The sequence below is a fragment of the Lactuca saligna genome, chromosome 6, assembly GCF_052625555.1.
Source record: "Lactuca saligna cultivar CGN05327 chromosome 6, ASM5262555v1, whole genome shotgun sequence".
In the NCBI taxonomy this organism is placed as follows: domain Eukaryota; kingdom Viridiplantae; phylum Streptophyta; class Magnoliopsida; order Asterales; family Asteraceae; genus Lactuca; species Lactuca saligna.
In genome coordinates this window covers 148175896-148188452 of record NC_136422.1, presented here as the reverse complement: position 1 = coordinate 148188452, position 12557 = coordinate 148175896, and the positions used below count along the sequence as shown (strand labels likewise).

At 30.9% G+C, this 12557-nt stretch overlaps 2 protein-coding genes across 2 annotated transcripts; one reads left to right on the top strand and one right to left on the bottom strand.

Annotated features, from left to right (window-relative positions):
* The first annotated feature begins 1039 nt into the window (after window positions 1-1039).
* On the top strand, window positions 1040-3644 carry UMAMIT7 (Nodulin MtN21 /EamA-like transporter family protein). Its single transcript, XM_078961562.1, has 7 exons — window positions 1040-1507; window positions 1609-1674; window positions 1758-1874; window positions 2409-2661; window positions 2730-2891; window positions 2997-3145; window positions 3274-3644. The coding sequence occupies exons 1-7, from the start codon at window positions 1317-1319 to the stop codon at window positions 3407-3409; spliced, it is 1074 nt and encodes a 357-aa protein (XP_078817688.1). The 5' UTR covers window positions 1040-1316; the 3' UTR covers window positions 3410-3644.
* A 990-nt stretch (window positions 3645-4634) lies between these two features.
* DMP2 (transmembrane protein, putative (DUF679 domain membrane protein 2)) lies at window positions 4635-5416 on the bottom strand. The gene has a single exon (XM_078961561.1). It carries the CDS (start codon window positions 5353-5355, stop codon window positions 4813-4815), a length of 543 nt encoding a protein of 180 aa, XP_078817687.1. The 5' UTR covers window positions 5356-5416; the 3' UTR covers window positions 4635-4812.
* Window positions 5417-12557: the final 7141 nt, after the last annotated feature.

The following is a 12557-nucleotide window of genomic DNA, read 5'->3' as shown; positions in this document are numbered from 1 at the left end:
AAAAATAATTAGAAGCTTTTGAAATGAATATAATTACATAAAATGACATTTATATAAGAGCTATTAATGCAAGATTCATTTTATTAAGGGCAATGTAATAAATCTTTTATAATAGGTAGGAGTTTTTTTTACCAAAGGCTTGTATCCGAGTGATATATTGTGGTATATCATGTTATGGATTCAAGACATGGCTTAGAGAAAATTAGTTTATGAGTAATATAAGAAGAATCGGTGTTTACCGTTAAAAAGCAACATGCGGTTTTTTTTAAACACTATTTGAAATATTTTATTTTATTATTATTATTATTATTATTTTTTTATATAAAATAAAAATTAACACCTTCTGCTACCTACCACATACAAAAAATTTCTTCAAAGTGTTTTTTTTTTTTTTTTTTTGGTCAAAACCTCACAAGCTCTTAAAAGCTCAATACCCAACACAACTATCTTTCAAATAGAAATTACTATATCTTCAACTGTCTATTTTTTATGTTTGTTTTATTTAAAGTTTATACGATTATTAAATTAGATTTGGGTCTAGGGGTGTCAAACTCGAGTTGATGGGTCAACCTGTATACGACCCGTATAATTATTCGTGTCACCGGTTGGCGAATTGAAAACATCAACCCGGATATAACCTCTCTAATGTCTTTTATTATATGGGTTAGCGGGTTGGAGGGTTAACCCATGAACATATATATTATTTTGATAATAGCAATGACTAGTTGATTTAGGGCACACAATACGCATAGGTTAATAGATGTAGTTGCATAACTTAAATTATCATTATAATTTAGAACCACTTTCGAGGAGCTTGCTTTAAAACGATAATACATTTAAAAAATTATACGGGGTGATAAGTTGACCCGTGAACCCAATTATTAACCCGAACACTACCCTTTATTTGATGGATTAACCGGTCATAAATCTCAATCCAAACCCGTTTGATATAAGATCCATGTCGATAATTAACACCCCTATTTGGGTCCCACACCCCCTCTCCTACAACACATATGCCTACATCATTCATTGCAAAAGAAGAATTCAAGACAAGGGCTTCAAATTTCATTACAAATCCTGTTTTTTGAAAGGTTTCTTATTTTTATTCGAAATCAATACATAAAAAAGGTCTCTTTGATTTCATTCATTATCGAATTCTTCTCGCGATAACTTCAATCTCATCGATCAACAAGAATTCAAGAAGATAGAAATTAGGGGTTTCGCCTCTTAATCAAACCAGAAGAATCCATGAATCCTTTTCAATCTCATCGCCTAAAAACATCCACACCAACATTCTAAAACCTGAACCATTTACAATGAGCAGACCAGAATTCATCGAAGACGCCACAATAATCGGTGGATTGATCGGAGTCCAGTTTATATACGCCGGAAACTCAATTTTGCAGAAATATCTCATGTCTGAAGGCCTTCCTCAGTCTCCTTACATCATCTCCCTCAATTTCATCACCTTTCTTATCCTCTCCCCTCTTGCATTTTTCTTCGAAAGGTACCCAAAGCTTTTAGAAACCACCCATTTACATGCCCTTCAAGATTTTCGATTGAGTTTATATCAAAAGGTGAAAGATTTTTCTAATGTCTATGTTGCAGGAAAGCATGGCCGAAGAGATTGAGCGCCAAATTATCTGTTCAGTTGGTTTTGATATCGTTTTCAGGGTGAGAGAACGTTGGATTTCTGGGTTTAATTATATTCTCCTAATTATTTTTTCTTTTGATTGTATTTTCGTTGTTCTTATTAGGGTGACGTTGTTTCAGTCGTTAATGTTGAAGGGGATAAACTTGACTTCAGCATCCATGGCTACAGCAATGCCAAATCTTGCACCAGGTCTCGTTTTTCTCATTGCTTGGGCATTTAGGTATTGACTTACTTTGAATTTATGGTGGATCTGAAACACATTTACTATAAATTACAATGGTTAATGATAAGTAAAAGCTATTGAACAACAGTATTATGCACTTGTAGAAGTTATCTCGAAGTTCATCAACATAAATTTGAAAAATAAACACAAGACGTGCAAAAACATCTATTTAGTGTCTGCTGTTGGTTACCCATTGCAAGAAACAACAAAATTGTTATTTTTGTTATTTGGAGATGCAATGTTTTACATGCATGTATCATAGCCAAAACCATTCAATGCAAGAAATAAAAATGTATATTTAATTTTGGTAGTATTATCTTTGAATATATTTTTTAAAAACACAATATTCTAATAAGAAAAAAAAATGCAATACTTTAATAGAAATTAAATAAAAATACAATTGTGATCTCTTACATTTAACCCTAACTTTGAATACCATGTCCAACTCCACGTTTTACATTTTATTTGACGAATGGTGCAATTTATCTTTTTACAAATTTAATTTTTTTATTTAATATTACACGCATGCAGGTTAGAAAAAGTCAACCTCACATGCACGTACAGTAGGGTCAAAATTGTGGGTACTTTCCTATGTGTGGTGGGGGCCATTACAATGACTATTATGCAAAGTACTAAACGAAAAACCGTCGCGAAAGACATCTTCCCACACGACGCCTTGTCTCCACCAACCGACCACTTCTATATTTTCGATAGGGACCATATTGTCGGCTGCTTGTATCTCATTGCTGCGGTTATAGTTCTATCAAGCAATGTCATCTTGCAGGTGTAATAAAAACTGATAAATAAGTCGCGACAGAAATTGTGTCGCTAAAAATGTTTTTTTTTTGGTAGGCTATAGCTTTAAGGGATATGCCAACGCCTATATCGTTGTGTGCAATAACATCTTTAATCGGTGTGATGCTAACTGTGATGGTTGAGTTTATTCAAGATCAGGAAATTGGAAAAGAATGGCAAGTGTGGTGTTTAAAACAACTTATGTGGTATGCTTTATTGGTATGAAATACGAATATTGAAATATCTATGACTTGTACTTTTTTAATTAAAAAAATAAACGAGTGTATATATATAATCATGGTCGATTATATTGGAAACAAGCAGGTTGGAACAGTATCTGGATTTTGTGTAAGCTTCAATGGATACGCAATGAGGAAGAGAGGTCCTGTTTTGGTTTCCATGTTTAATCCAATTGGCACTGTAATCACTGTTGTCATTTCTCGTTTCTTAGGTCACTCCATTGCCATTGGAAGGTATCATACATTCGTACTATACTCATGCATTAAACAGTTGTACCATGTGCTTTAGTGATCTAATTAACACTAGACATGATTGATCGTTTGTTTAGATTGTTCATCAAGTTTTTATCTTGTTTACACAGCCTTACAGGTATGTTTGTGATGTTTACTGGGTTGTACTTTGTTCTATGGGCTAAAGGAAAAGAGGGATTTTTACAAAAAGAAGAGAACGAAATTGGAAGGGAGTATTGTGATGTGGAGACGCCTCTACTTCAATGACACCAGTATTTTTGTTGTATTTGTTTTGGAAAAAAGATGTTCATTTTATGAAAGATAAAAATATACTATTGCTAAGTTGACACGGATTAGTGTAGGGAAACTTGATTTTTATAACTTATTAGTTAAATTTATGCTGATAGGGTAACAAAACTTGTTAAGGGACTAACATTGCACGTTGATAGATAGTCTATGGACTATTTTGTAAAGTTTTCTCTAAATGTGAGTTGTTTTTCTATATAAGAGTGAATTAAGCTTTACGTCCCTCTACTTAACTAAAAGTTATGTTTTAGTCTATATGGTTACTTTGTGGATCATCTTTAAGTCATAGTTTGGTAAGATTCATCCCTTCATCTTCTTCGGTGAAAGCCCCATTTGCACCTGCAAGTTGCCCTTAATTAGGTGAAAAAAGGTAGATTTGGGAGTTAGAAGAAACATTGAAACATCAAGAATTGGAATTGATCCAACAGCAATATCTTAAGGTGGGTAACTTTATTATTTTTGAGCTTGTATATAAAAGAAATGTGTATAACATGAAAGGGGTTAAATCTTGATTTATGTTCTTAAAGGGTGATGGAGATTTTTTTAATAATAGATTGATGAAGGGTATGATATCCTTTTATAATGATTAAAAATAATGGTTATGAAGGATGGTATGTGTTATGAAGAACTAGTTGGTAGTAACGGAGAGCTTAAAAAAGTAATGATATGATCAGATGCTTACATGTAACACCCATATTTATGACTAGAAATTTTGTTTTGTTTTGTTTTTTTTTTTGTTTTTTTTTTTTTTTAAAGTAAATTGAGTTTTTTAAATAAAATAAAATTAAAATGATTGAAATAATATGCGTGAATAAAATAAGATTTCAAAAGTTAATTTTATAAGTTCATACTAGTGAAATTTTTTAGTTTGAAAGTCAATATATAAATTAATTAACGATAATTCTAGATGTTAGTATGCCCTCTAAAATCTGACTTTGACGATGGAATTCATGATTTGATGAATTTTGTGTTGGAATTGGATATAAACATACTCTTCGATTTAACATATATGATAATATAATATGAATAAAGAACAGCCGGCTTGTATCTGGCTTGTAGAAGTTATAACTACTCATCACGAAAAAAATGGGGTGAAATCGTGTTATCGTGCACGTGCACGTGTGTGCATAGGTTAGTAAGTGCAATGATTTTTTTTTATTTTTTTTTTTTTAATATTAAATCAATCTTTGCAATTAAAAATGATTAATAGCAAGCTTAAAATCAAAACAGGATAAACATATTATAAAACAACAACATGCATATTTCTTTGAGCATGAATTTCAAGAAGAAAACTAGAGCTTACGTCATCACCTTTTTTTCCTTCAGTTTTAATTTCATAATTTGTCACACGTAGTTTGCATTTGTCACTTGTTCGATTGTCTTGCGGATGGGTACCCTATCCCATGACGTGTATTAGGAAACACCATGAACAACGTCCCCGAAACAGCTCCGATCACCGGCGGCACCACCATCATCAACATTTTCTCGTTCGTCTCAAACGCAGGGTACAAACACTCCACCGTGTTATCATCCAACAACGCCACCACCGCAAAAACAACCACCGTGAAAAGTGCATGCACAAAGTCTCCGATTCGAAGCTTGTACTTCGAAACATCAACGCCTGAGGATGAGGACGGAGTCGGCCAGAATCCCTTAGCGGTAGCGACTCCGTAGTGGATGGTTCCATCATCATCTTCGTAGCTGTCGGTGAAGGAAGAGAATATGCAGGAGAGACCGCAGAGGGCGATGAGGGTGGAGGAGAGGTACTTGTTGACGGTGGTGCAGTGGCCACCGTTGGTTAGGACAGGGTTGAGGAATTGGAAGGTGAAGACCGTGCCGGTTGGTAGGAGCTTTATGAGGTTTCCGACGCCGGAAAGTGTCTTAGTTTTTATGGTGTTGGTGGCCATTTCTCAAGGTTTTTGACTGTGATTAATTTATGGGTTGATTATTTGATTTTATGTGTATTGGCTATGGAGTTAATATATAGAGGTAGAGAGATAGAGAGCTTTGATTAGAAGTAAGAAGAGTGATGGCTTCTACTCTTCAATATGGAAAGCCTTCAAAGTATTCCATAAGTTTTTCCAAATGGAAACTTTTATTTTCAGCCATAAAATAAAATGTTTTGTTTGCCGTATTAATTAATTTCTCTTTAATAAAACTATTTTGATATTAGCATAATATATATATATATATATATATATATATATATATATATATATATATATATATATATATATATATATATATATATATATATATATATATAGCATAGGGTTGCATGTTTTTTTCCCTCATTTGTATTCATATTTTTACTTATAGGTTGGAATTAATCTATTAATTCTCCTTTTTAGTATCTTCTCTTGATCTTGACATGTGTATTTACCTAAGGAAGATAAATAAAAACATAAAAACAAAAGATAACAGGCTATTTTTTGAAGTTTACATCTTTTCAAGAGCATCTAGAAGTGACATGGTCCTCTATTGAGTAAACAAGTATATTTTATGACAATTATTTTGTAGTTTTACAACCCGATAATATTATGATGACATATATATTTGGATTCTATATGGTAAGAAACTTGATCATATCGTTTAAGGAAATGTGTATTTTTGAATGAACATCTTTTTCTTATCATATTAAAATTACTATAAATGATTATATACACCAACATTTGGAAACAATGTCTAGGTTTTCAAATGAAAGTAAGGAAGATAAATAAAAACATAAAAACAAAAGATAACAGGCTATTTTTTGAAGTTTACATCTTTTCAAGAGCATCTAGAAGTGACATGGTCCTCTATTGAGTAAACAAGTATATTTTATGACAATTATTTTGTAGTTTTACAACCCGATAATATTATGATGACATATATATTTGGATTCTATATGGTAAGAAACTTGATCATATCGTTTAAGGAAATGTGTATTTTTGAATGAACATCTTTTTCTTATCATATTAAAATTACTATAAATGATTATATACACCAACATTTGGAAACAATGTCTAGGTTTTCAAATGAAAGTAAGTTCTTACGTCTAAGATTTTAAGAGACGTGAATTTGTGTACTTATCCTAAAATTTAAAATTTTACAACGTGAAATCAGATGTTTGACCTTTTGAAACGACAACCATTATTCATCTTAATTTTAAAAGAAAACATAAACGAATTAGTGTTAGTGATGCTTTACCGACCTAGTGGCGGTTTTGGAGGTGTGTGGATGGTGAAGGCGTATGGGGACTTCATTTGTAAGGGACTCCGATTTCATGGCCAAATCCACAGTTTTTTTTTTTTTTTCATAAAAAAAAGAAATTGTATGGATTATTATTTAAAAAAAATAGCCATGAAAAGTGATAATACACAATGTAACCTTTGAAATTATCTTAATTACTAAAAAACTAACAAAAAATCAAAATCTTATTACAAATTTTAAATCTGTTTGGGGGTTATCAAATGTTTAAGGAGTTTTAAAGTCTTTACATCCAAGAAAAATATAATTTCTTTTAATAATAATTATATCTAACAAAGTTTTATTTTTTTATAAAACCCACGTACAAAAAACTAAAGAAAACAAATCAAAAAAATCAAAAGTTCAAAACCTAAGAAACCATAACCATAATTTGGCATATTTGAATTTATCATTAATATGGTTATACCATTTATATATTAGTTAAAGTAAATAACATGAGCATACAACTACAATATAGACCCATAAAAGTTGAAGTCGTTGAATCATAACAAACTAAAGAAGTTGAAGTCGTTGAATCATAACAAACTAAAAGCAAGTTGCAAAAATCTTTAAAAAATTACAAAATTATCATATCTCAGACATTGATGGTGATGATTTAATCAACAACTAGAATTGTTAAAAAAAATGTCAATTAAACGTAATACAACTAACACAATACTAAATTTCTTAGAAATTAAAAACACTTATGTAGTTTATTATCTACTATTCATAATATTATTGATTGTTCCCGATACATTCTATATTAGTTGAATGAAACTTTACGAAACTAAAACCCTTAAAATCTTGTTTGCAATCTATCATGCCTCAAGAGAGATTAAATGTTTTGTCTAGATTTCGATTGCAAATATTGATTATGAAAAATAATTTTAAAAAATAGAATATTACACTGACATATTTTAAAAAATAATTTTAAAATGCAAAATAAATGGAAAAATCCAAAAATTCTTTTTTTTAAATATTATTTTCGGAACTTGAATTAACTAAAAAAAATTAAAAAAAAATAAAAAAATTAAATAAAATACGTCTTATGCTCTCACAAAATTAGGTCGTCTCACATTAACCTAATCTTTTATATATATATATATATATATATATATATATATATATATATATATATATATATATATATATATATATATATATATATATATATATATATATATATATATATATATATATATATATATATATAGATTGTTAATATTCTTTTGAAAAACCACTTGTAACGGTTTCAGTTTAACGTATATGGAGTGACTAGCTTTAAATAAATGTAATATTTTTTTTTATCTAGGGTTAAACTAATAATTTAATTTCCTTCTCTATTAAAGTTATTTAATTTTATTAAACTAGTTTAGTATGTTACAACGATGATGATGCGCCTTTTTTCATTAAAACCACCCAATTTTAAAAGTATCTTCTAATTTAATCACGAAAACATTTTTTTCTTTTTTTCTGTTAAACTTATTTTTTAGTTAGAAAATTTCATCAGCACTAAAAAAAGTTGTTAAATGCGGAAATTTTTTCCTTTAAGTTTTTTTTTTTTTTTTTTTTTTTTTTTTTTTTTTTTTTAATAAGTTGTTCTTTGGTCCTAACAATAATATTTTTTTAGTTGAAGGATGAGAATGACGGCGGAGTCCGACAAAAGCCGTTCATAAGGGGTGATGAGGATAAGGAGATGTACTTGCTGACGGTGATGCAGTGGTCGTCGTTGTGACAAGTTTGAGGAATTAGAATGTGAAGATGTTGACACGAGCTTTATAAGGTTTCTGAAGCTAGAATTTGTCTTGGTTTTTTTGTTGTTATCGCCATTTTCAAAGGTGTTCAAATGTGATTTGTAGGTTATTTAATCATTTGTATCACCTATATATATATATATATATATATATATATATATATATATATATATATATATATATATATATATATATATATATATATATATATATATATATATATATATATATATATATATATATATATTCAATAGGTGTTTCAAATGTTTCTAACAACTATTGTGTGCTTAAATGCACCAATAAGAATTCAAGAAATAACAAATAATTAAATAATTCATTTAAGGGTGTTTTGGACCTTTTGTACTTTTAATTAAGGAAATCATTTAATTGAAATCTTGCAATTAAGGAAATAAAGTAAACATATTTGACCTAATCGTGTGTGGTAGAACACGTTCATCATCGGCATCAACACCATCACCATCATTGATGCCCACTTCCTCTCCTCGCCAATCTCGTTTTCAACTCATTAATCGTTACCTTAATTTATTTCATTCCTCAATTCATTCCCATCGCAACCTCCACCAAAATTCATTGCAACATCCACCAAAATTCATCGGGAATCCTCCCCATAAACCTATCATCGATCGACCAATTGTTCTCACCATTGTCCGAGCACCCATAAAATCAGCACAATCGTCATATGGCCGGTGCTTCCCTCCCCTTTTAGCCAGTGAAACCCACCTCATGCGCTGTCATCCGCCAACACACCCCGTCTGTGAGATTTTTTCATATCCGATTTTGAGTTTTTAATCTTCTTGTTACTCCATTCCTATTTTTGTTATTCACAGGAAACCCTAAATCAAATTTTCCTCCAAAAAATAATTTTTGATTAGTTTTGAAGTTATATGAACTCGTTGGGTTTGGAATCACCAGGACGTCAACGAATCATATTAGATTTGTTGAACTTGCTTTTTGTCATATTGTTCTGTTCAATTTCTTTAGTTGTTTATCTGGAGAAATGTGGAGTAGGAGAGAATCGATACAGGAGAAGCAACAGGATTTCTGTATCAGTCGCTATCTGTTGTTTTCTAACCGGCGATGCATATCTTGGCCATTGTTTATTAGAAGTGATTGCTAAAACTAGGAGCTTTAATTGTTTAGATTAGGTGATGAACATTGATAGGGTACTTATATTGTTAACTTTGACAGTTTCATTGCTTGTAGAAAGATCAAAATTCATTAAAACTTTAGTCTTTGTTTGATTGATGTTACTATTTCTGTTTATATCCACCACAAAAATTGAGAATTTAGTAGAGAAACACAACATCTTAGTGTTGGAGGTTATAGAATGGATAACAAGCTTCTCTCTTTTCTTTTGTGCTCTGAGACATGGCAAAGAACTTGTCCCTCAACTAAAAGAGCCTAGTTTTTTTAAGCAAATTGGTATTTTCTTGGGTTAACCCTTTAAGTTCCTTAGGTTATAGAAAGCCACTACTTCTTGAAGACATTCCCTCTCTAGCACCTAAAAACCAAGCTATAGTTGCCAAATTAAATTAATAGTGTGATATAGTTTGATAATAAAACATGTCTTCCAAGTGTTTGATATAATATCAAGAAGAGAGTTTTTGTGTAAAAGAGGCAAGTTTGATATGTTGGATTTATTGGGAAGATTCTGTCAGAATATGTTAAGGTAACATGTTTATACTTGTGTTGAAATATTATGTTAGAAGTAAAGTAGATAATATTTTGTTAGACTTTTTAAGGAATTGAAGTTTAAGCAACAAATAGAAATGAATTTTTTTAGAATTGATGTTAATATGTGTAGTTATGTTAATAACTTAATATGGTGTTTTTATTCTATAAAAAAAAGATGTTGTAAATTCTATTAGAATATAAGTTAGAGTAATTTACACGATTCGTCCCTTGTCCAAGTGTTAAATTGCACGTTGCGTCCCTATTTTCAAAAATTAACTCGGACCGTCCCTGTAATGTATTTTTTTAACTCGGACCATCCCTGATGGACATAAAATGTCTATATTACCCTTTTTATTTCTTTTTTGATATATTTTATTACTTGTTTGTTATTAACTATTTAAAAGAAAAATAAAAAATCTAGAAAACAAAAAATGGGCCCACCACCCCCAAACACTTACCATCTACCCTAATCCTACCCACACCATTCAATCCCAGTTGGTTCACCTCCTTCACATGGGTCCCCGAAGCTAGAGAGAAATGGGTTGTTGGAGCCACCACCGCCATCGGTTCACTCCACCTGCACATCGCTTCTCCTGCTGGAAACAACCATCACGAAACTGATATATTCCCTTTCCCTTTATCTTTCTCCTCCCCCTTTCTTTTATCACTTGCATCCACAACCCTGTATCAGATCTGAGGTCTTCATCATCTCTTCAAATCTTCACCTCCATGTATCAGATCTGAACGCCTCCAACAACGTCGCTAAAACGATGCCACCACCATACCTGCAACTCGTAGAGTGGTCGAAGAAGACGAAGGAAGAGTGGAACAAGATGGGTTCGGGTGGAGCTTTTTTTGCATTGAGTCTCCTGTTCTCGTTGATTTCTTTGAAAGCTCCTTTGTTTTTTATGGAAGTGATTTCCGGAGAAGAAGACAACCACCATACGTAGGATTTTGATTTTGATTTTAGTTTCTGGAACCAGTTTCGATTTTATTTTTTGGAACCAATTTCAAGTTTCTTTTTTTTATTTTGGTTTGGTTTGGGGCTCTTTACAGGTGGGTGTTGGAGGCAAATGGTGGTGGTTGCTAGAGGCAAAGGGTTGTGGAAGCTAAAACTGGTCGGAAACCTTCATCTTCTTTGATGTTTAGTAGATGTGAGCGCTGGTAGGTGCTTGGAGGTGATAGTAGGTAGTCGGAGATGAAGGTCAATGGCTGGCTGGAGAGTGGAGATCACTAGATGCATATCCTCCTCCACTGTATGTATTGCAACACCTAAGCAAGAAAAATGAGATTCATGGTGCTCCTTCCTCATTCTCATCAATCTCCTTTTTCTCATTAAGTCGGAAAAATGAGATTCACAGTCACCGGCGACAAAGAGGAGAACACAGACTTCTAATTGATTCGTGCTCTAATGAAGAGATAAAGAGATAAAGAGGGTATATGTGGTGGGGTCCATTACTTTAAATAAACAAATAAATATTTAATTAATTAAATATAACTAACAAATAAATATAAATCAAAAAGATAAAGATAAGGGCAAAATCGTCTTTTTATGTCTAGCTAACGAAATTAGGGATGAAACGTGAAAATTTTAAACAAATGAGGGACTTTCCGAGTTAATTTTTGAAAATAGGGACTCAATGTGCAATTTGACACTTACGGTAGGGACGAATCGTGTAATTTACTCTATAACTTAAAACTTGTGTGTATTTTGTCAGAATTTATTTATATAAATGCATTCTGTCAAAAAGTCTTTAAGAATGTTTTATTAACAACAAATATATTTGTTTAACTAGTAATGCATTCTTACGACTAATGCATGTTATTAGAATGACAATAGTATATTCTAGCAGAATAACTAGTAATGTATGTTGTTAGAATAAATTACAATTGTTTAATGTCTACTACATTCTATCAGAATTTATAGTTGTTATTCTTTTAGAATGCTCCAAATTTTTTAATATCTGATTTTTTTTTTGGATTGAGGTTTTGAAGAGAATGTCATTGATGTGGAAAAGGAGAAAAAACATGGAGAACTAGAGTGTATTATTGCAAAATGTATTATACTAAAATGTATAAAGTGTTTCTTAACAATAATATTCTTTTGGAATGTATTAGTGTTTTTGTTAGATTTTGATGTTTTTTTTTTTTTTTAACCATTTTTAGTTTTAATCTTTAAGAATAAATGTAATTTATATTCTTTACAAAACGTTATTCTTGATAATATGTTGTATAATTCTTTAAGCATGTTTAATATAAAAAGTATCTTGAATGAAACAATATTCTGCAAGAATAAAACCGCAAATATATTTACTAGTTTATTGTTGACGTTTTGTCATTCAGATAGAATAAAATCGGTTATTATTAAAAGAAATATTAAAATTTAATTAGAATTAATTTAAAAAGTTCAGATTTTAAAAAAATAAAGGAAT

Coding starts and splice junctions, on each gene's coding strand:
- UMAMIT7 (XM_078961562.1), top strand. CDS start 1,317: ATGAGCAGACCAGAATTCATCGAAGACGCCACAATAATCGGTGGATTG. Junction 1,875..2,408: donor CTCATTGCTTGGGCATTTAG/GTATTGACTTAC, acceptor ACACGCATGCAG/GTTAGAAAAAGTCAACCTCA. Junction 2,892..2,996: donor TTATGTGGTATGCTTTATTG/GTATGAAATACG, acceptor GGAAACAAGCAG/GTTGGAACAGTATCTGGATT.
- DMP2 (XM_078961561.1), bottom strand. CDS start 5,355: ATGGCCACCAACACCATAAAAACTAAGACACTTTCCGGCGTCGGAAAC.